The 25,244-nt window shown below is 42.9% G+C and overlaps 1 protein-coding gene across 8 annotated transcripts in view; it reads left to right on the top strand.

Annotated features, from left to right (window-relative positions):
- Positions 1-25,244, top strand: part of lrp4 (low density lipoprotein receptor-related protein 4) — a 224,381-nt gene that overhangs the window by 70,580 nt on the left and 128,557 nt on the right. For all 8 annotated transcript variants that reach the window (XM_021606795.3, XM_090238185.1, XM_090238183.1 and 5 more), the window contains one exon: positions 23,701-23,847. In XM_021606795.3, coding sequence (XP_021462470.3) covers positions 23,701-23,847 — 147 coding nt within the window. The remainder of the gene's footprint in view (positions 1-23,700; positions 23,848-25,244) is intronic.

The following is a 25,244-nucleotide window of genomic DNA, read 5'->3' as shown; positions in this document are numbered from 1 at the left end:
GTGCACACAAAAAGCTAGTAAAACTGATCTTGGTTGTCTTGTAAGATCATTTTGATGAGGCTTGTGGGGTTAGGGCTGTAGGAAGGGTATGACTGAATGATTAGCAGGCTGAGGTCTCTAATGCAACTTTTAATGAGCAGTGTGTAGCGATCTCCTCATAGATGTTTCTATTCTCTAAACAGTCATAATGACATACAAATGTAAATTATCCCTCACATCGAGTGTGTGGATGTCATCATCGTGACATGAAATCTCAGTCATAACACTAGCAACTAGAGACAGAAACACTGAACACTAATATAATTTTGAAACAGTGTTTGAATGCATGTTGGTGTCAGCTGTAGAGTCATTTTGAAAGGCTGTGTTAGAGTAAATGGTATAGAAAGTCAGTCAGAATACAGAGTGAGAACTCACCCTTTGCCCCAATACTGTGGGAGTGTTTAGCTAATGTGGGTTTGGAGAGGAGCTGAAGTGTGTATTTTGTTTTGCAGTGCTGTTAGTTTGAATATGTTTTTTAATTTGTAAAGCTGGTAAGCTTTCGGCAGTGTATTTTGTCCTCTCTTCGATGTAGGTTCAGTTCGCGCTACTAGTCTATAAAACACATACACACTCCCCACCCCCATAGTGGAAAATGGGAAGTGTGCGTGTGCTACAGATCTAGCTAGTCAGACAGAGAGCAGTAACAGAGAAAGTCACTGAAGCGTCATATCTCTAATACCGACCAGACAGAAGGAGGAGCGCTGTGCTCAATCTATTATTAGGCCTACATTATTACATTACACACACAACACTACCGTTCAATACCACACAGTTCCTCAGATTGCAATTTTTTATTTGGTTTGGGTGTAGTCAAATGATCGTAAAGGGAAATTTAACCGCTGCTCCATTTCACTATATACAGTGCCATCAGAAAGTATTCAGACCCGTTGACTTTTTCCACATTGTTATGTTACAGCCTTATTCTAAAATGGATTACGTTGTATTTTTCTCCTCATCCATCTTCACACAATACCCCATAATGACAAAGCAAAAACAGATTTTTAGACATTTTTGCAAATGTATAAAACGTTATAAACTAAAATATAAAATGTACTTAAGTATTCAGATCCTTAGGTAGCGATTACAACCTTGAGTCTTCTTGGGTATGACGCTACAAGGTTGGCACACCTGTATTTGGGGAGTTTCTCCCATTCTTCTCTGCAGATCCTCTCAGCTCTGTCAGGTTGAATGGGGAGAGTTGCTATATTTTTAGATATTTTCAGGTCTCTCCCAGAGATGTTCGATCGGGTTCAAGTCCAGGCTCTGGTTTGGTCACTCAAGGACATTGAGACTTGTCCCAAAGCCACTCCTGCATTCTCTTGGCAGTGTACTAAGGGTCGTTGTCCTGTTGGAAGGTGAACCTTCGCCCCAGTCTAAGATCCTGAATGCTCTGGAGCAGGTTTTCATCAAGGATCTCTCTGTACTTTGCGCTGTTCATCTTTGCCTCGATCCTGACTAGTCTCTCAGTCCTTACTGTTGGAAAACATCCCCACAGCATGATGCTGCCAACACCATGCTTCATTGTACTGATGGTGCCAAGTTTCCTCCAGAAATGACACTTGGCATTCAGGCCAAAGTGTTCAGTCTTGGTTTCATCAGACCAGAGAATCTTGTTTCTCAAGGTCTGAGAGTCTTTAGGTGCCTTTTGGCAAACTCCAAGCGGGCTCTCATGTACCTTTTATTGGGGAGTGACTTCCGTCTGGCCACTCTACCATAAAGGCCTGATGTGGTGGAGTGCTGCAGAGATGGTTGTCCTTCTGGAAGGTTCTCCCATCGCTACAGTGGAACCCTAGAGCTCTGTCAGATTGACCATCAGGTTCTTGGTCACCTCCCCCGATTGCTCAGTTTGGTCAGGCGGCCAGCTCTAGGAAGAGTCTTGGTGGAGCCTAACGTTAGTTAGCTGCTTGGAGGATATCATGCCATTGGAGGAGTGGGTGAGTGACTGACTTTCTCCTCATAATTTTTCGGTGGCTATATACAGCCAGAGATGCAGGTGTAATTTGGTTAGCTAGCAAGAACTTGTACGACTATGATCCAGTAAGAATATCTCTTGCATTTGCAAATTCACTCTGGCTATCTACTCCGATTTCAGAGCAATCTCGTCTGATTGTGCCAGAGCGTAAAACTGATGAATTTACGAATGCGCAACACCCGCTGAATATGACTAGTGTCAGTAAACATAGGCCAAAAAAAATTGAAGGTTAGTCAAGAACGCTCTATATAACATGTAAACAGCCTTACCAGCTCTGCTGCGGTGAGTAAAATGGTGTTCTCTCACGTGTTTTTGGAAGTAGCTATCTAGTAAGCTAGCCAACTTTAGCCAGTTTGCTTGGTTGGGACGAGCATGCATTGGCAGGTAAACTGCAGAAAAACGAGAGGCTGCTGTTCCCCATCGTTTAGCAATGTAATTTTGATGGCCAATAAGCTGTAAAAGTTTGAGAGGGTATATCTTTTATCTTTGTTAGAGTTTAGCTCATCTTGCTTTGGCTAGCATTAGTTGTTAATGTGCATAACTGTTTGTATAAAGCCCTACTGTAGCTCTGATTGGCACTGGTCTGTGTAGACTCGGTTTTATTTGTTGCAGTGTCTATTCCCCAAACGGCTGCTTTCCCACTCTGCATTGCTATAGAATTTTCACAAATGCCTTAGTATACGTAATTCCTAAACTTTCTAAGGATTTTTGAAAATGACCATATCTAAGTGGTCACTTGTCAGAAAATGTTTAACCTCTCTTGGGTAGGGGGCAGTATTTTCACGTCCGGATGAAAAGCGTGCCCAAAGTAAACTGCCTGTTACTCAGGCCCAGAAGCTAGGATATGCATGGTAGATTTGGATAGAAAACCCTCTACAGTTTCTAAAACTGTTAAAATTATGTCTGTGAGTATAACAGAATTGATATGGCAGGCGAAACCTCGAGGACAAACCATCAACAAAAAAAAAGAATGTTCAGCCTACAACTGTTTTCAATGGCTATCACTTTTATTATAAGGCGAAATCCTCCCAGATTGCAGTTCCTAGGGCTTCCACTAGATGTCAACAGTCTTTAGAAAGAATTTAATGCTGGTTTTTGGAAAAATGAGCCAGAAATTGTAGTTTTTCTAGGTGGCTCCCATTTTGGCTGTAGTGTTTCCAAGCGCGTGGACATTTTGGTATTTTTCTCCGGTAAAGACAATAACGATTCTCCGTCTTAAATTTGATCGTTAATTTACGTATTAGGGTACCTAAGGTTTGATTATAAACGTTGTTTGACATGTTTGGAAAAGTTTATTTCTTCCGTGTCGCACCTGCCTGCTTGAAATATGTTTTTCATGTGTTTGTATGCGGGGCGCTGTCCTCAGATAATCGCATGGTGTGCTTTTGCCGTAAAGCCTTTTTGAAATCTGACTCAGCGGCTGGATTAACAAGAAGTTAAGCTTTATTTTGATGTACTACACTTGTGATTTTATGAAAGTTAAATATTTATAATACTGTAGTTTGAATTTCGCGCTCTGCAATTTCACTGGATGTTGGCCAGGTAGGACCTGCCCATAAGAAGTTAATAAAGTGTCATATTCTTCCTGGGGATGTAAATTACCAGATTTTAGTAAGATTTCATGTTGCTAGAATGCTTTCAGTTCCACTTTAAATACAACAACTTTTCACACAGAAGTTATTTTCAATAAGATGGCCAACAGCACACACACTGCAATAACAAAACAGTTCCACTCATCAGATGATGATCATTTAAAACTTAGCTTCTTGTTGAAAGTTATTCTTAAAGGGAGAAGCTAACAAATTAGCAACAACATCATCTTTGATAACACCTGCTGCAGCCGCTGCAAACTAGCCGACAACACAAAAGCTAGCTAGCTAGACTGTGGGAAAACTACTGATTGCTATTGAGCAGTGACCTGTTGACCTTCAAGAAGGCAGAAGTTTCCATACCTTTTTAGAAAAATGGTCCCTCCCCATTAAGTAAAAATGTGATTAGTTGATTCCACTGTCACTCCAAAATGTTGCCCTAATACAGTTGAATGACCGATGCCTTCATCTAGCTTCTGATGGCCTAGCCAATGGCTGACTTAGCTAGCTAGATTTATCTCCCCAGAGATTTCAGTGTTACCCATTCCTTTGCAACAAAAACCGAAGAGATTAAATCAGAACATCATTGAAAATAATAATAATAATAATAATTATCATTATTATTATAATTATTTTATAAATCCTTAGCCTGTAGAAGGCCTGAACTCTTACTATGGTGGTGATTTGACAATTACATTGATGGTCTTGAATTGGACTCGATTTGCTCTGGTCTTGGTCTTGAATCGGTCTCGTTTTAGGTGGTCTCGAACACAACACTGGACAGCAGGTTCAATCAACCAATGACTTTGAACTCTGCCGACTCAATAATTCTAAAATACAGCAATAAAAATGTCTGAAACACTGTTTCCAGAGACTGGAAAAACACCTCAAATACTGTCTAGAGGTTAAGTTTCCGTTTTAAGTGCAAGGTGCAACAAATGCACATATTTTTGAAGGCAGCTGTTAAAGATTTGAAATAAATTCATTAAAATTACGATAGGCTATTGTCAATCTTTTTTTTAACAGACACTCCTTAACTATCTTGTGTCTAGCTGTAAAAAATACATACGTAGCTCATATTTCCTTTTCTCTCCCTTCGATAGGCTATGAATATGGCTTTGGGCTATAGGCTACGCTTTCATAGTTTTATGCATGTCTTTCTCCCGATCAAACAATCAATGTGAAGTTCCATCTCAACAAGTTGTTTATAGAGCCTAAAAACACAAGGTAGCCAGGGGACTAATAATGAGAGAACAAACAATATCAATAGCCTATAGAAAAATCTCTTGCCAAGTTTAATCAAGTTTTAAGCTTATTAAGAAATAAATGATCCATGTGGGCCAAATAAAGTGGTGATCCTAACATACCTCTTACTGACCTAAGACAGGGAAATTTTACCTCGAATGTTACTAGGACATTTAGGACATTTAGGTCAGTTAGAATCACCACTTTATTTTAAGAATGTAAATTGTCAGAATAATAATATAATTATTTATTTCAGATTTTATTTCTTTCATCACATTCCCAGTCGGTCAGACGTTTACAAACTCAATTAGCATTTGGTAGCATTTCCTTTAAATTGTGTAACTTGGGTCAAATATTTTTGGGTTGCCTTCCACAAGCTTCTCACAATAAGCTGGGTGAATTTTGGCCCATTCCTCCTGACAGAGCTGGTGTAACTGAGTCAGGTTTATAGGCTTTACCATGAAATGCGAACTTATAAAGCCCTCAACCAACAGTGCAGTTCAAGAAGAAGAAAATATTTACTAAGTAGGCTAAAATAAATAATAACAATAACGAGGCTATATACAGGGGGTACCGTTATTGAGTCAGTGCGGGGGTTCAGGTTAGTTGAGGTAATCTGTACATGAAGGTGGGAGCGTAGTGATCTATGCATCGGTAACAAACAAACAGTGAGTAGCAGAAGTGTACAAAGGGGGGGGGGGTAGAAGCTGTTCAGGAGCCTTTTGGTTCTAGACTTGGCACTCCGATACCGCTTGCCGTGTGGTAGCAGAGAAAACAGTCTATAACTTGGGTGACTGGAGTCTGACAATTTCATGGGCTTTCCTCTGACACCACCTACTATTTTGGTCCTGGATGGCAGGAAGCCTGGCCCCAATGATGTTCTGGCCATTCGCACTACCCTCTGTAACGCCTTATGGACAGATGCAGAGCAGTTGCCATACCAGGCGGTGATGCAACCGGTCAGGATGCTCTCGATGGTGTTGCTGAAGAACCTTTTGAGGATCTGGAGGCCCATGCCAAATCTTTTCAGTCTCCTGAAGGGGAAAATGTTTGTCGTGCCCTCGTCACGACTGTCTTGGTAATTTTGGACCATGATCATTCGTTGGTGGTGTGGACACCAAGGAACTTGAAACTCTCAACCCGCTCCACTACAGCCCTGTCGATGTTAATGGGGCCCTGTTCGGTCCGCCTTTTCCTGTAGTACACGATCAGCTCCTTTTTCCTGCTCACATTGAGGGAGAAGTTGTTGTCCTGGCACCACACTGCCAGTTCTCTGACGACCTCCCAATAGGCCGTCTCATTGTTGTCGGTGATCAGGCCTACCACTGTTGTGTCATCAGCAAACTTAATGATGGCGTTGGAGTCATGTTTTGCTTTGCAGTCGTGGGGGAAAAGGGAATACAGGAGGGGACTAAGTACACACCCCCGAGGGGCATTAGTGTTAAGGATCAGCGTCGCAGACTCTTTCCACCTGGGGGCGGCCCGTCAGGAATTCCAGGATCGAGTTGCAGAGGGAGGTGTTTAGTCCCAGAGTCATTAGCTTAGTGATGAGCTTCGTGGGCACTATGGTGTTGAACACTGAGCTGTACGATGAACAGCATTCTCACATAGGTGTTCCTTTTGTCCATGTGAGAAAGGGCAGTGTGGAATGCGATTGAGATTGCGTCATCTGTGGATCTGTTGGGGCGGTATGTGAATTGGAGTGGGTCTAGGGTGTCTGGGAGGATGGTGTTGATGTTGAGCCATGACCAGCCTTTCAAAGCACATCATGGCTACCGACGTGAGTGCTACAGGGCTGTAATCATTTAGGCAGGTTTCCTTCGCTTCCTTGGGCACAGAGACTATGGTGGTCTGCTTGAAACATGTAGGTATTACAGACTCGGTCAGGGAGAGGTTGAAAATGTCAGTGAAGACACTTGACAGTTGGTCCGCACATGCTTTGAGTACACGTCCCGTTCTTCCGTATGGCCCAACGGCTTTGTGAATGTTGACCTGTTTAAAGGTCTTGCTCAAATCGGCTACCGAGAGCGTTATCCCAGTCATTCAGAACAGCTGGTGCTCTCGTGCATGCTTCAATGTTGCTTGCCTCGAAGCAAGCATAAAAGGCATTTTGCTCGTTTTGTAGGCTCGCGCCACTGGGCAACTCGCATCTGGATTTCCCTTTGTAGGTCGTAATAGTTTTCAAGCCCTGCCACATCCGACGAGCGTCAGAGCCGGTGTGGTAGGATTCAATATTAATCCTGTATTGACGTTTTGCTTGTTTGATGGTTCGTCTGAGGGCATAGCGGGATTTCTTAAAGCGCCCGGATTAGTCTCCCGCTCCTTGAACGCGGCAGCTCTAGCATTTATCTCGATGCGGATGTTGCCTGTATTCCATGACTTCTGGTTGAGATATGTACATACAGTCACTTTGGGGATGACGTCGTCAATGGACTTATTGATAAAGCCAATGACTAAGGTGGTGGATTTTTCAATGACATTGAATAAATCCCGGAACATATTCCAATCTGTGCTAGCAAAACAGTCCTGTAGTTTAGCGTCCGCAGCATCAGACCAGTTCTGTATTGAGCGAGTCACTGGTACATCCTGCTTTAGTTTTTGCTTGTAAGCAGGAATCAGGAGGATATAATTGTCGTCAGATTTGCCAAATGGAGGGTGGGTGATAGCTTTGTATGCATCTCTGTGTGTAGAGTAAATGTAATCTAGGATTTTTTTCCCCCCTGGTTGCACGTGTGACATGCTGGTACAAATTTTGTAAAACTGATTTAAGTTTGTCCTATCGTGATTTAGGGAAAACTTAAATCAAAGGTTGACATCGCCCAACCCTAGTTGAAGGACAAATAGAACATATTGTAATCTCTATTTTAGTACTGATTGCACTGAGATTCTGTGAAAATGGCTCTCTAAAGTCAGTGCTGTGTTTTAGGGATGTGTTTCCAGGTAACTCTATATGCTTTGAAGCTCTTTGGGATTAAAGGAATGATCACACACAGTATCTGTGACAGATCTGGACTTTGCAGGGGATTACTGAACTGTCTTAAACAGCGGAGATATCCTTCTTTGCTTCCTCCTTTTTCACGATCTCTCTCCCGTCGTACATAGGCATTCCTGTATTTGGAATGTTTGCCCACTAAAGCTATTCTATCCCTCTTTCCAGAAGACTCCTCTTATTCTTTCATCCTTTTCTATTTGGAAATAACTACTTCCCACCAACTTCCCCCCAACATCCTGCCAGTTGTGGTCATGCCCTTCACAGCGGTGCTAAAGAACGTTTGCCCCTTTCAGGCCTTGCTGTTTGGACCCTGGAGAAAAGGGAGGTATGGCGGTCCAAAGATATAGTGTCCCTGGTCTGAAAGAGGGACCACAATGTCTCTATTGGTCCCGGGCTGGCGGGAGGTGCGCTTGAGGTGCCCCAGAGGAGTGTTTGGCATTCCCCTCCTGTTTTGTGAGTGTTTGACAGGTGAAATAGTGTGGGAACCACAGGGAGGGTTTTCGTTAAAATGCTTTTTGTTGCGCCTGTCGGGGATGTGGAGGTGCGGAGTGAATGCTCAATAGCTCTGTAGGAGCCAGCGGTGAATGGACAAAATGGCCTCCAGTGGTAACTTCCTGTGTCTAAACTGTCCTCTCACCGGAGCCTTCAACAGAAGGGGCCAAGTGAGGATTGCAGTGATATAAGGGGAGAATTAAAATAAGTAATGGTTGTTGTTGATGCCAGGTGTGTGTGTGCCCTTACCCGTGCGTGGGTGCCTTTAGTTTTGTGTCTCTTGGCTTGTCCTGTTTGGGAGAGCGCCGTTCTAACAGATTAGCTACACGTTCCACACAGACAGTGTGTGGTCACTAGTAGCTCCTGCACTGGGGGAGAGATGTGAATGTGGACCATCATGATCCATACAGCCAACTCTGCGTCCACACTGTAGGCCTAGTTGATTGATTTCATAAATTAAAATCGCATAATTATGTTATTAGTTCTCTATAATATTTCTCGCTCGTTTGCTAGGTCCAAACCTTTGAGGCAGCAGAGGACTTTTCACAGGATCGGGTAGGGGGGACAGATGGAGCTTGTGGGGGAGGGGTGGTCATCCACTTTTTGACAATTTGGGAAATAGGAGGGTCATTTGGGGTCCTGAGAACCCCGAAAAATGTGAGGCGCAGCTTTCTCATAGTCTCTCCTTCCTCTATTCTCCTGTTCCTCCTTTCGATTCAGTCTGTTTTCCTCGCTATTGCCAACGAAAGGCAGTGGGAGCAGGGAGAGAGGAGAAAGGGTGGCATAGGAGAGCGAGTGGGACATGGGAAAGGAGAAAGAACCAGTGAGAGGAGAGATACGGAGTGAGAAAAAGAAGGGAGAGGGTGGTGGTAGCAAAGGAAGTAGTTTTATTAACTATGATATTCTGATGGAGTGAGGTATGAGGAATGAGTAATATGGGGCTTTTCTAGCTTTGAGTTGTTTTAAGAAAGAGAAGGAGAGCAAGAGGAAAAAAAGAGCGAAGGGAGTGATTGTTCAGAGTGAGTGCCTTGCGAGGGCCATTGTTCATCCCTCCCTTTTCAGCTAAAGGAGACAGGAGAGGTTCACACACCACTTTCAGGCATCCCGCTGGGCACCCCGGAAGGGGGCCTTTGCAGCCGGTAAAGAAGGCTCGGCCATACGGATAAATCACACTGAATGGAGGGGTCTGTGTTTTCTGTTTTATTCTCTTTCCAAAAAGGAGCCAGAGAGAGAGAATTCAACCACAACCACAGGTGTCCGCCTCGGTTCTAGCATGGTATTGCCTTCAAGTCAACAATTTAATGTGGGTTTTGTTGTTGTGTCTCACACGTGCAATTTTGCACATTTGAGTGGGTGCGTTTGTGACTCTAAAAACCCACACCAATCAATCTTGAGCTACTAAGTGTCACATCATCTGTCTACAAAACAGCCATCTATTGTCCAATTTAACGCACTGTGAAAACTGTTTTGTGGACAGAATGAGTCACTCTAAAAATCTTCCCTGGCTGAAACACGTGTTTGACCCAGGCCCAAACTCTTCTAGGAACTACTATCAACTTTTAGGATGTTGTTCTCCAGTGTCTGGAGAAAGGACAGGGTGACAACATGGTGGATGATGACAAATTGGTCATTGTAAGGTGGCGTCTTATTGCCAGTCACATTCTGCTGAGCGGTCTTCTTCAGAACAAGACTTTCCACAGACAGGATGTGTGTGTGTGTGCTCAAGTGTTTGTGTATGTGTGCTTGTTTGAGACAATTATTTTATAGGTCAGTGTTGGACTGATAGCAGTGCCGTACTGCAAGCCATACATAAAGCCCTGCGTTATCTCAGCTCACTGTTCACCATAGCAGCACCCACCCGTAGCACGCGCTCCAGCAGGTATATTTCACTGGTCACCCCCAAAGCCAATTCCTCCTTTGGACGCCTTTCCTTCCAGTTCTCTGCTGCCAACGACTGGAACTTATTGCAAAAATCACTGAAGCTGGAGACTCATATCTCCCTCACTAGCTTTAAGCACCAGCTGTCAGAGCAGCTCACAGATCACTGTGCATGTACATAGCCCATCTAAAAAAGCCCATCCAACTACCTCATCCCCATACTGTTATTTTTTTTGTCTCCTTTGCGCCCCAGTATCTCTACTTGCACATTCATCTTCTGTACATCTATCACTCCAGTGTTTAATGGCTAAATTGTAATTATTTCGCCACTATGGCCTACTTATTGCCTTACCTCACTTATTTGCACACACTGTATATAGACTTTTCTATTGTGTTATTGACTGTATGTTTGCTTATGCCATATGTAACTCTGTGTTGTTGTTTGTGTCGCACTGGTTTGCACCATGTTGTGAACTAAAGTCTTATTGTTATGGAATATGTGGACTTGCTGATTCTTCTACACAATCTCTACATGGCCATTCTGCACTTTTCATTACAAGTCATTAGGGATGGGTATTTGAAATTATTTAGCTATTCGAATAATATCCTGCATTTTTTCCCAGATATCCGGATAGTAATGAAAAAAAATGAAATGCCACAACAGCAGACAGACAGTGCACAGTTGTTTTCAGGGTGCTATATCGGTAGTCTTTGGCTAACAGTAGCCTAGGCTAACAGCAACAGTGAAAGAGCGGTCTGATGTTTAAATGTTTAAAAATAAGTTTTCTGGTGAGTGTTTTGGATTGATCTGTGTCAGGTCTTGTGGACCCGCCATTGGTGCGCGCCTGTACTAGGCCAATTGCTATTTAAAGTGTGGAAAATAGTATACAGAGTTCAGGGCTGACTGGATGGCTAAATGGGCTATGAAAGTAAAATGCCTTTTCATGTAAAACGCAACCCATATCCCGTAGCCAATGAGAGAGAAAATGAGCTTGGAAATAATGCAACCACTATGTACGTCCTCAGTTTGTAGGCTACTTACAGTAACTATAAACAATGTACTGTCAAAGCCACGTGACATCTTAAGCAGCAGTAGCTCAGAGCGCCGTACATAAGCGTTGCATTTCATTGAGACAAAGCTTTTGCATTGTTAAAATAGGCCTACAAAAATGATTTACAAATGAATATTAACATCCGTTTGGATATCTGGATATTCTATTAACCATGCCCATCCCTAAAAGCCATTGAGAATAGACAAGATGCATCCCAGTTATTATTTTTACTATAAATGTTTGAACCCTATAGATGGCTTTCTTTATGGCTCTAATGGTGGATATTGGATCTGTGTGGGTCTCCCTATCTGCACTTTTCATCCAGCATCACTCTGAGCCCATAAAGTGAGTTACAGCTTGCCTGGATGGAGTAATCCCATTTTATTACACGTATCCCTTCAGTCTGAGATCACATTCACAGACTCAGCAGGCTGAGAGTGACTGGCTAGGCCAGAGGAAGGATCTGTCAACCCACACTGCTCCTAGAGGCTGTTCAAGAACACTGTGCTTTGCAGTGTTCAGAGCTAGTGAACAACTGGCAGCTATAGGCAGGGGACATGTTTCGATGGCCTAAAGTAGCCTTCTCTGCTCGTCTCCTTATTTCCTTCATGTGTGCTGACCCACAAAGACAGGAAAGTGGAGCAAGGTATAGTGGGGTCATGCCTACTGGATGCACCAACTGTACATACCCAGGTTATTTTATATCAGTACAATGAAGGAAAGGAGAGTAGAAGAGGAATCAACAAGACTATTGAGATGCACCCAGACTGTTCTCCAATCATCAGTCAGAAAGGAATACAATAATTTTGCCATGGCTCTCTCCCTATCGCTTTCCAGTTCTACTCATCTTTCACCTCATTCTTGTTTGATTCATAGCTGGAGTGGATTTCCCTCTGTTAGCATGTGTACTCATTTTCAGGGTCCGTGTCTGAGGCAAGGGGAGTGGGTGATCGATAAGGCACAGAGAGGGGACCTAGTCTCCGAAGAGGTTTGGGTTGCACGTAGGGGTTCAGAGGCTTGGCCCAGACAGGAGGCTTATATTGCAGACTACTGTACTGGATCTTGTGCTGGACTGGACTTGGGCCAGACGATAGGGTTACACATACATACACACACCTAAACACTGTGGCTTCAGCAGCATTCCTTGTATGCTGTGGAGAAAGACCGCTGGAATCAGAACTCCCCACCCCAAACATCGGTCACGGACGCACACACACATAATGTTCAGACTCAGCTAGCCAATTCAGCCAAGCCCATCTCTCTGTCTCCTTCCTCAGCCAAGCCCATCTTTCAAGCTCATGCCTCTCTCTATCTCTCCTGGGGGGGTTGGGTTATCGTTTGTGTGTTGACCCTATATTACAATGATCAGCTTTCCAAGATCCTGTGTGGGTGTAGACTTGCGGGTGCTGGCTCTGCTGTAATTTCCCCATACATACGCTCATACAATGGGGCAAAAAAGTATTTAGTCAGTCACCAATTGTGCAACTTCTCCCACTTAAAAAGATGAGAGAGGTACACTTCATAGGTAAACTTCAACTATGACAGACAAAACGAGAAAAAAAAAATCCAGAAAATCACATTGTAGGATTTTTAATGAATTTATTTGCAAATTATGGTGGAAAATAAGTATTTGGTCACCTACAAACAAGCAAGATTTCTGGCTCTCACAGACCTGTAACTTCTTCTTTAAGAGGCTCCTCTGTCCTCCACTCGTTACCTGTATTAATGGCACCTGTTTGAACTTGTTATCAGTATAAAAGACACCTGTCCACAACCTCAAACAGTCACACTCCAAACTCCACTAGGGCCAAGACCAAAGAGCTGTCAAAGGACACCAGAAACAAAATTGTAGACCTGCACCAGGCTGGGAAGACTGAATCTGCAATAGGTAAGCAGCTTGGTTTTAAGAAATCAACTGTGGGAGCAATTATTAGGAAATGGAAGACATACAAGACCACTGATAATCTCCCTCGATCTGGGGCTCCACGCAAGATCTCACCCCGTGGGGTCAAAATGATCACAAGAACGGTGAGCAAAAATCCCAGAGCCACACGGGGGGACCTAGTGAATGACCTGCAGAGTGCTGGCTCCAAATTAACAAAGCCTACCATCAGTAACACACTACGCCGCCAGGGACTCAAATCCTGCAGTGCCAGACGTGTCCCCCTGCTTAAGCCAGTACATGTCCAGGCCCGTCTGAAGTTTGCTAGAGAGCATTTGGATGATCCAGAAGAAGATTGGGAGAATGTCATATGGTCAGATGAAACCAAAATATAACTTTTTGGTAAAAACTCAACTCGTCGTGTTTGGAGGACAAAGAATGCTGAGTTGCATCCAAAGAACACCATACCTACTGTGAAGTGTGGCGGTGGAAACATCATGCTTTGGGGCTGTTTTTCTGCAAAAGGACCAGAACGACTGATCCGTTTAAAGAAAAGAATGAATGGGGCCATGTATCGTGAGATTTTGAGTGAAAACCTCCTTCCATCAGCAAGGGCATTGAAGATGAAACGTGGCTGGGTCTTTCAGCATGACAATGATCCCAAACACACCGCCCGGGCAACGAAGGAGTGGCCTAGCCAGTCTCCAGATCTCAACCCCATAGAACATCTTTGGAGGGAGTTGAAAGTCCGTGTTGCCCAGCAACAGCCCCAATACATCACTGCTCTAGAGGAGATCTGCATGGAGGAATGGGCCAAAATACCAGCAACAGTGTGTGAAAACCTCGTGAAGACTTACAGAAAACGTTTGACCTCTGTCATTGCCAGCAAAGGGTATATAACAAAGTATTGAGAAACTCTTGTTATTGACCAAATATTTATTTCCCACCATAATTTGCAAATAAATTCATAAAAAATCCTACAATGTGATTTTCTGGATTTTTGTTTCTAATTTTGTCTGTCATAGTTGAAGTGTTCCTATGGTGAAAACAGGCCTCTCTCATCTTTTTAAATGGGAGAACTTGCACAATTGGTGGCTGACTAAATACTTTTTTGCCCCACTGTATATAGTAGTAAATTAGAAGGTAAATGAGTTAACATTGGGTGCTGGTGAAAGAAAACAGGTTGTCGTAGAAATCCCTTTTTCTTGACTTGTAGTCCCACCAATGATGAAATAGCCAATTCTAGAATAGCCCATTATGTGTTAGTGGACTGCTGTAGATTGTGATGGGTTGTGTTTTCCCTGGAGGACCACCTGTCTAGCTCTGGCCATGCTGAGGGTCCTATGGGGTTCTATGCTCATATACACACATGCACGCCACGTTGTGTGTGGTCAGTGGTCTGTTTTCTCTTTGCAGGAGGTCACACATACACACACACACACACACACACACACACCCCAGCGTTTGGCAGCAAAGATAAAACTCTCACTACCTGGAAGGAAGTGAGGGTTTGGCTTACCCCCCAAACACTCTCACACATAGAGCCAGATGAGCTCTTATCTCTCTCTGATCGTTGTGTTCTGCCTGGCTGGTAATGAATTGTGGGGAAATGGCATGTTCCCTTTTAAGATAAGTACCTGGAGAGGTTCCTGTCTTTTACAAAGTAATCTAGTCTGTTTATTCAGGTATTGATCTTACAATCGCGTCTAAAGATGGAATCCACATTAGGGGTAACAGCACCACTGTTTGCCCAGCACCTTTTTATTGTTTTTGTTTTGTTGACAAAACAGCGGTGAGGTGTCATGCAGAGAAAAAAAATAAGAAATTGCAGTGCATATTCTGCTGTTCTATCGTGCGTGCAATGATGTCGTAGAAAAAAAGTGTGTTGTTTTCATTAACTTTGTTGTAGTAATAGCCTATCCCAAACGGACGTGGCAGTTTCACCATTAAAGATTACAGTTTAGACACATTATTTTAGAAATGTTTCGATCCCCACCAAAAATATATTATTTTCAAAGGTATATGATTGAAGCACCGTTTAACCTCTCTGGGATATGTGGGACGGTAGCGTCCCACCTCGCCAACAGCCAGTGAAAGTGCAGGGCGCCAAATTCAAAACAACAAAAATCTCATAATTAAAATTCCTCAAACATACAAGTATTTTACACAATTTTAAAGATAAAATTCTCGTTAATCCAGTCAGTGTCTGATTTAAAAAATGCTTTACAGCGAAAGCACCACAAACGATTGTTAGCTCACCACCAACTCACAGAAAAACACAGCCATTTTTCCAGCCAAAGAGAGGAGTCACAAATAGAGATAAAATGAATCACTAACCTTTGATGATCTTCATCAGATGACACTCATAGGACTTCATGTTACACAATACATGCATGTTTTGTTTGATAAATTTCATATTTATATTTTTAAAAATCTCATTTTACATTGGTGCGTTACGTTCAATAGTTCTAAAACATGCAGTGATTGTGCAGAAAGCCACATCAATTCACAGAAATAATGAAAATACAAGTGTTATACATGGAATTAGAGATATACTTCTCCTTAATGCAACCGCTGTGTCAAATTTGTAAAAAAATAATTACGGAAAAAGCAAGCTATGCAATAATCTGAGTACAGAGTTCAGACAACAAAGCAGACAAAAATATATCCGCCATATTGTGTAGTCAACATTAGTCAGAAATAGCATTAGAAATATTCACTTACCTTTGATGATCTTCATCAGAATGCACTCCCAGGAATCCCAGTTCCACGATAAATGTTTGTTTTGTTCGATAATGTCCATAATTTATGTCTAAATAGCTTCTAAGCGCGTTTGGTAAACAAATCCAAACGCGTGTTCAGAAGTTATATTACAGCCCGTAGAAACTTGTCAAACTAAGTACAGAATCAAACTTTAGGATGTTTTTATCATAAATGTTCAATAATGCTCCAACCGGAGAATTCCTATGTCTGTAGAAAAGCAATGGAACGAGAGCTAACTCTCTCGTGACCGTGCCTCAGAGCCTGTGGCACTCTGCCAGACACCTGGCTCAATCAGCTCTCATTCGCCCCCACTTCATAGTAGAAGGCTCAAACAAAGTTCTAAAGACTGTTGACATCTAGTGGAAGCCGTAGGAAGTGCAATATGATCCCATTTACACTGTATATTGGAAGGGCAAAGAGTTAAACTACAAACCTCAGAGTTCCCACATCCTGGTTGGATTTTTCTCAGGTTTTCGCCTGCCGTATGAGTTCTGTTATACTCAGACATCATTCAAACAGTTTTAGAAACTTCAGAGTGTTAGCAGGCAGTTTACTCTGGGCACCTTATTCATCCAAGCTACTCAACACTGCCCCCCTGTCACCAAGAATGTAACTGCCAAAATAATGGAAGCACTTAAGTAAATATGGGATACAAAGTCTATTGAAAGCAGGTGCTTCCACACAGGTGTGGTTCCTGAGTTAATTGAGCAATTGACTTAAAGATGGAGCCGTACTGAATTGCTGTGTCATTTCTTACAACCAACAAACAACTTTTGACCATCAGATCGGCCGTTACTTACCACAATACTAGTTTCAACTTCGACTCATGACTCGCCCTTGGCTCTTTCTGTAATTCCAACCCAATTTTTGGGCTACCCAAGAAGAAATGCCGACGTTATAAAGGCAAGAGAGGGGGGATTCTAGCAAGATTAAGGCAAAGGGAGAACCAGCCATTCTCCTCCCTCCATGTTATCTCCATTCACTCAATAATAAGATGGATGACCTCCGATTGCGGATTTGCTACCAACGGGACTCTCAAAACTTCAATATTCTCTGCTTTTCCAAAACATAGCTCTCGGACAAGATACCCCCTATGGCTATCCAATGGATTCTCCATTCACTGTGCCGACTGGTCAGAGGGGTCAGGGAAATAGTGTGTTGAAGGTGTCGACCCATTTGTTCACCTGTATTGGAATAGTTGATGGTTAAATGCCGACCCTTTTACCTCCCAGTGGAGTTTTCAGCTCTTATTGTTACTGTTGTATAAATTCCACAAGGACAAGAAAAATAAACTGGCACTTAACAAACTGTACGAGGCTATAACCAAGCAGGAAAACATGCATCCAGAGGCTGCTTTTCCGGTTACTGGCAATTCTAATTCAGCATCATTAAGACATGTGATGCCTGAACTTCCATCAACACGTCTCCCTCGCTACTAGGGGCGATACAATCCTAGACCACTGTTATTCTACCCACAAGCAAGCATACAATGCCCTCCCTCGTCCGTCATTCAACAAATCAGATCATGACTCCGTACTCCTGCTTCCTGTTTACAAGCAGAAGCTCAAACAGGAATTGCTCATGACTTGCTCCATTGAGAAATGGTCTCCAGAATCAGAGATGATCCTATAGGACTGCTTTGTTAGCCCTGATTGGAATATGTTTCGGGACAACGCCGATAACATCGAGCTAACAACCTCACTCAACGGCTTCATTCGGAATTGTATCGGCTTCGTTATCCCCTCAGTTAAGGTTTGCTGCTTCCCCAATCAAAAGACCTGGATCAACACTGAGGTTCACGCTAAACTAAAGAATAGGGCTACCTTACACAGGGCTATCACAGACAACCCTGAGGCTAAGGCTGAGGACAGGAACAAGTACAAGAAGTCCTGCTATGACTTCCGCAGAGTCATCAAACGAGCAAAAGTACAATATAGGAATAAGCTGGAATCATATTACACAGGCTCTGATGCCTGCCGCATGTGGCAGGGGCTACAGTCCATTACGGATTAAACGACAAGCGTTTCTCTACACCCGCAATATCATCTGCTAAATACAGTTGAAGTTGGAAGTTTACATCCACTTAGGTTGGAGTCATTAAAACTCGTTTTTCAACCACTACACAAAGTTCTTGTTAACAATCTATAGTTTTGGCAAGTGCATGACACAAGTAATTTTTCCAACAATTGTTTACACACCGATTATTTCACATAATCACAATTCCAGTGGGTCAGAAGTTTACATGCGCTAAGTTGACTGTGCCTTTAAACACCTCTGAAAATTCCAGAATATGATGTCATGGCTTTAGAAGCTTCTGATAGTCTAATTGACAAACTTTGAGTCAATTGGAGGTGTACCTGTAGATGTATTTCAAGGCCTACCTTCAAACTCAGTGCCTCTTTGCTTGACATCATGGGAAAATTAAAAGAAATCAGCCAAGACCTCAGAAAAAACATTGTAGACCTCCACAAGTCTGGTTCATCCTTGGGAGCAATTTCCAAACACCTGAAGGTACCACGTTCATCTGTACAAACAATAGTACGCAAGTATAAACACCATGGGACCACGCAGCCATTGTACCGCTCAGGAAAGAGACCCATTCGGTCTCCTAGAGATGAACGTACTTTGGTGCAAAAAGTGCAAATCAATCCCAGAACAACAGCAAAGGACCTTGTAAAGATGCTGGAGGAAACAGGTACAAAAGTATCTGTATCCACAGTAAAACGAGTCCTATATCGACATAACCTGAAAGGCTGCTCAGCAAGGAAGAAGCCACTTCTCCAAAACCACCATAAAAAAGCCAGACTACTGTTTGTAACTGCACATGGAGACAAAGATCGTACTTTTTGGAGAAATGTCCATTGGTCTGATGAAACAAAAATAGAAGTGTTTGACCATCATTATGTTTGGAGGAAAAAGGGGAGGCTTGCCAGCCGAAGAACATCATCCCAACCGTGATGCACGGGGGTGGCAGTATCATGTTGTGGGGGTGCTTTGCTGCAGGAGGGACTGGTGCACTTCACAAAATAGATGACATCATGAGGGAGGAAAATTATGTGGATAAATTGAAGCAACATCGCAAGTTGCAAATGGGTCTTCCAAAGGGACAATGACCCCAAGCATACTTCCAAAGTTGTGTCAAAATGGCTTAAGGACAACAAAGTCAATGTATTGGAGTAGCCATCACAAAACCCTGACCTCAATACTATAGAAAATGTGTGGGCAGAACTGAAAAAGCGTGTGCGAGCAAGGTGGCCGACAAACCTGACTCAGTTACACCAGCTTTTGTCAGGAGACATGGTCCAAAATTCACCCAACTTATTGTGGGAAGCTTGTGGAAGGCTGCCCAAAACATTTGACCTAAGTTAAACAATTTAAAGGCAATGCTACCAAATACTAATTGAGTGTATGTAAACTTCTGACCCACTGGGAATGTGATGAAATAAATAATAGCTGAAATAAAACATCCTCTCCACTATTATTCTGACATTTCACATTATTATAATAAAGTGGCGACCCTAACTGACCCAAGACAGGGAATTTTTACTAGGATTAAATGTCAGAATTGTGAAAAACTGAGTTTAAATGTTTTTGGCTAAGGTGTATGTAAACTTCCGACTTCAACTGTATGTGTATGTGACCAATACAATTTTATTTGTTTTGAAGGAAGACCCAACCGTGATCTGCCCACCATTGCCTCTCTACCATACGAACTCAATACATTTTATGCACGCTTTGACAATAACCTTGTGCTGGGTGTGAGACCCAGAAGATTGGGTGATCTCGCTCTCCGAGGCCGTTGTGAGTCGTCTTTAATCAGGTCAACACTTGCAAGGCCGTGGGGCCTGATTGTATTCAGGGACACGTTCTCAAAGCATGTGCAGAAATGTTGGCTGGTACATTGTCATTTTCAACCTCTCCTTGTCCCTGTCTGTAATCCCATCATTTTAAGATGACCACCATCATTCCTGTTCCCAAGAACTCGAAAGCTTCATGCCACAATGACTGCCACCCTGTAGCACTCATCTGTAATCATGAAGTGCTTTCAGAGGCTGGTTATGGCACACATTAACTTTACTGTCCCAGACACTCTAGACCCACTCCAATTTGCATACTGCCCCAACAGATCAATAGACTACACAATCTTAATTGCGCTGCCTTCACCCACCTAGATAAAAGGAATACTTATGTGAGAATGCTGCTCATTGACGACAGCTCAGCGTTCAGCACAATTTCCCCTCCAAACTCATCACCAAGCTTAGGGCAATGGGACTTAACACCTCCCTCTGCAACTTAATCCTAAACTTCCTGATGGCCCGGACCCCAGGTGGTGAGAGTAGGCAACATCACTTCCGCCACGTTGACCCTCAACACGGGGGCCCCTTAGCGGTGTGCCTAGTCCCCTCCTGTACTCACCCACAACTGCGTGGCCACGCACGACTCAAACACCATCATCAAGTTTGTTGACGACACATTGGTGGTATGGTATGCCTGATCACCGGCAACGATGAGACAGCCTGCAGGGGGGAGGTCGGTGACCTGGCAGTGTGGGCCCCCATCCTCATTGACAGGGCTGCATTGGAGCTAGTCGAGAGCTTCAAGTTCTTCAGTGTCCAAATCACTAAGAACATAAAATGGTCCACATACACGCACCGTTGTGAAGAAGGCACGACAGCGCTTCTTCCCCCTCAGGAGGTTGAGAAGGTTTGGCATAGGCCCTCAAATCTTCAATAAGTTCTACAGCTGAACCATTGAAAGCATCTTGACTGGCTGCATCACTGCTTGGTATGGCAATAGCAACGCCCTCGATCACTTGGCGCTACAGAGTGTGGTACAGACAGCCCCGTACATCACTGTGGCCAAACTCCCTGCCATCCATGACCACTATCTCAGGTGGTGTGAAAGGAAGGCCCAGACAATCGTTAGACTACTACCACCCTAGCCATAGATTGTTCTCTCTGCTTCCACACGACAAGCAGTGTACCGGTGCATCAAGTCTGACACCAACAGGCTCCTGAACAGCTTTTGTCCCTATGCCACTCACATACAATCATCATATAGGCTACTGCTACTCTGTTTATCATATATCCTGATGCCAAGTCACCTTACCCCTATACATATCTACCTTCATCACTCCAGTATCCCTGCACATTGTAAATATGGTACTGGAACTGACTGACCCTGTATATAATATGCTTACTTACTTTATCATGTTATTTTTATTTCTTATTTCTATATATTGTGTGTTTTTGTTCGACCTTGTTGTTTTTAGTATTACATTGTTATTGATGACTGCATTGTTGGGGTTAGAACTTGAAACAAAGGTATTTCACTGTAATTGTGCATGTGACATACAAAACTTGATACATTGAAACAATTAACATTCCATCATGCTTCGGGTCATATATAAAAATGCTGGGCAGGCCATTATTTTGTCTACCTTGGCTATGCCCCCATAGGATGACAATGCCCCATCCACAGGGCACCGAATGCCCCATCCAAGTGGTCACTGAATGGTTTGATGAGTATGAAATTGATGTAAACCAAATGCCCCATCTCAGTTACCAGATCTCAACCCAGTTGAACAAATGTGGAGCAGCACCTGAGACCGTGCTTCCAACAATACATCAAATGATGACATTTCATGTGGAAGAATGGTGTCGCATCCCTCCAATAGAGTTCCAGAGACTTGTAGAATCTATGCCAAAGTGCATTGAAGCTGTTCTGGCATCCTATTAATACACTTTATGTTGGTGTTTTCTTTATTTTTGCAGTTACCTGTAGGTCTATTAACAGCTATTACGGTTCACTCATATGGTTTGAGTTTAATGAATCCACTCAACTTGTGGTTTCATTTTCTGTGTGTGTGTGTGTATTCAAAAACACACGCAAGTTTGTGTGTGTTTTTGTATTGAACCCTGTCATTTTATAGGTCTTCTCAGTGCAAGTGGCCTGTGCTGTTTAAAGCATGTTTGACAAATGCAGCCTCTCTCATGTGGCTCCATGTGACATGACTGCTCTGCCAACTCTAGACACAAGGCTCTAATTTAGTCCAACATAAACCCTCACTTAGAAAGCCATTCATATAGACCTGCATATACAACCCTGCTCATGGAAACCCATACACACTCATGTAGATTTAGCATAGATTCAATTGTTGATCGGCATGCACCAACCCAAATGAACAGTATTAGTTACGACCTGATCAAGTCTAAGAGGAGTAGTGTCTGTATGCGTGAGCGTGTGTGTGTCTGTATGATGCTCCAGATAATTCCTTGTCTGATCTAGATTCTAATGGGTAAGAAAGAAACAGTGTTTTCAGGCTTTCTGTCTTTGTCATCAGTCATTAGGGCCTTAGTTCTAGCTTGGTCCATTGTTCTATGTGTCTGAAAGGGACAGGGACTGGAGACACTAAGGAGGGACCACACGCCTCAGGGGAGAGATTAGAAAGAGAAGGAGCCAGACATTTTTTGTCTTTGTCGTGTTAGAAGCTTTTGGGAAGAGAGGGTGGGAGAGCAAGACCGAGAATGAAGGAAAAGAAAACAGAAGAGAAGGGTAGGCAAATGGAGAGAGGAAGGGAGAGGGAGAGAAATGAAAAGAGAGGCCATTAATTTAGTGCTGTGGGAGGTTTCTGAAGGTTAGTGTGTGTTTGGTGCCAGGCTCTCCTGGGTTGACTGATGCCTTTGTGAAGAGGCCAGGAACCAACCACACACACACACACAGTCTTTAACTGAGTTCAAAGAGAGATAGAAATGGGAGGCTTTTTTCACTCCCTGTAATTGGACCCGATTTGCTGAGATTCATATAAAGTTGGGGTATTTTTTGTTGTTGCTTAATATTGTTTAGTGTAGCCTACTATACACACACTCTTGAAGGTTCTCAGTGGAAAACATCTCACACACACACTTCACCCATTTCTCATTGAAGCTGTCAGCCTCTTTCAAAGGGGCTAAAAGCATCTCAGGAGGCATCGCAGCCTCACTCTCATGTCCATATGCACACACACACACACACACACACATACAAAACACATGGGTACACACTCACTTGCGTAGTGTTCACACAGAACGCCTTAACATAATGGGAGCCAGTGAAATGAAGGCCAGATATATTTATTGTACAACTTTACCACAAGACTGTGATTCAGTCCCAGCTGAAAACATATCCATTGCGCACACACACACATCCTCCTCTGGTATGCGTAATATCATTATTTGGTGTGTGTGTTCAGGATAGATGAAGTGTATAAATGCACCAGTCTTGGCTACCCGGCTTATAACATACAGCTCATTGGGTTTATGACAGTCAGACTACATGAGTGAATGAGGCTGCTGAGGCTTTCATACGCATATCTCACAGCTCTGCTATGGCATATTTTCATTCCAATATATTGATCTTGATATGGTCTGTGCTCATAGGAGCAGTAGGTAACTCAGAGGTAACATTAACTTTTTTTGTTGTTATGGTTTGACTAAAGGCTGTGTTAGCCTATTTAACTAAAGCAGTGGTGGGAATACTTTTTGGCTCGAGGGCCACAGCTCTTAGGGCTGGTTTCCCGGACAAAGATTAAGCCTAGTCCCAGACTAAAAATCTATTTCATTGGAGATTCATCATTGAACATGCTTTTTAACCCAGGATTAGGCTTAATCTGTACATGGGAAACCAGATCTCAGGCAAGGTTACTCATCGCAAGAGGATAGTCAACCAAACCACCTCTGCTATACAAGCATGTCCTCTAAGTGTATTCTTTTAGCATTTTCCTAACCCGGTTCCGTCTTCTCTCTGTCTCTTTCCAGGCGTGTTGGGCAGTGCGGAGTGTTCATGCGGGCGCAACCACTTCACGTGTGCAGTGAGCGCGTTTGGGGAGTGTACATGTATCCCGGCCCAGTGGCAGTGTGACGGGGACAACGACTGTGGAGATCACAGCGACGAGGATGGATGCAGTGAGTTACACCTAATAATCTCCATTTGTCTTTCACTTTCGCTTGACGTCCTTTACTATATTTAGTACAATCTCAAAATGTTCCACATCATTTTTTTGCTGTTGGGTGTAAATGAAATTTGGTGTCAGCACACACATGCACCAAACACACACACAAAAACTATTTTTGAGTGTTTTTTTGTTGTTGTGCCTTTTATATGCCCTTTTGTAGATATTTGTCCAACCAATCTGTATTCCAAATTATTAAAATCAGATCATTTGAACATGTCTTTTCATGACTTTGGAAAAAAAAGGCCCTCCAAAATGTTGATGTCCCAAGTGTCCAGAGACTAAATTTAGTACAGTAATTCACATACACTTTGAAGAATATAAACAAGAAAATTGTCAGATTTGTCCATCAGTTAGCATGGAGGACAAATTTCCGTTATTGCCATTTTAAAGTACTTCTCATATTGACTCTGAGACATGTTTTGGTTGGTTGTTTGTGCGTGTGTCCAATAGATGTGTCTTATAGTTTGATACCTAGCTCTCTGGTCGTTGACCTCTGTTGGAGGAGGTGAACTGGATTATAAATTGCAACTCCATACAGAGCGTAAATAAACCACCCCAGGACTTCCCCAAGTCCAACTCCCATGTCATGACTGTTGAGTAGCTCTATTCAACTTCACACTCTGTAAAAGTTAGCGTCTGATGGAGCAGGTCAGTTACACCTATCCAATCCTTTGCAGTTACACCTTTGAGATTTACACTGGGGTTAAGGGGTCTAGGGGTTAAGGGTTTTCTCTAGCAGGGTGATAGTCTCTAGTTCAGGGGTGTCCAACTCATTCCATGGCTGGCCGAGTGTCTGCTGGTTGTTGTTATTTCCTTTCAATTTGTGTCCAATTAAGACCTAAGACAACCAGGTGAGGGGAGTTCTTAAGTAATCAGTGACCTTAACCTTTCTGATCTCCCCATCCCGGATCCGGGATCGTGAATACAGACTCAAGCTCATTACCATAACGCAACGTTAACTATTCATGAAAATCGCAAATGAAATGAAATAAATATGCCATCTCTCAAGCTTAGCCTTTTGTAAACAACACTGTCATCTCAGATTTTCAAAATATGCTTCTCAACCATAGGAAAACAATAATTTGTGTAAAAGTAGCTAGCTAGCGTAGCATTTAGCGTTAGCATTAGCGTTAGCATCCAGCACGCAACATTTCAACAAAAACATAAAAGCCTTCAAATAAAATAATTTACCTTTGAAGAACTTCGGATGTTTTCAATGAGGAGACTCTGTTAGATAGCAAATGCTCAGTTTTTCCAAAAATATTATTTTTGTATTAGAAATAGCTCCGTTTTGTACATCACATTTGGCTACCAAAAAAAAACGAAAATTCAGTCCTCAAAACGCAA

Source organism: Oncorhynchus mykiss, chromosome 6 (assembly GCF_057628025.1).
Source record: "Oncorhynchus mykiss isolate SJ-2025 chromosome 6, ASM5762802v1, whole genome shotgun sequence".
NCBI classification, from domain to species: Eukaryota; Metazoa; Chordata; class Actinopteri; order Salmoniformes; family Salmonidae; genus Oncorhynchus; species Oncorhynchus mykiss.
The sequence above is the reverse complement of the archived record's forward strand: the minus strand, read 5'-3'. Positions and strand labels throughout refer to the sequence as shown.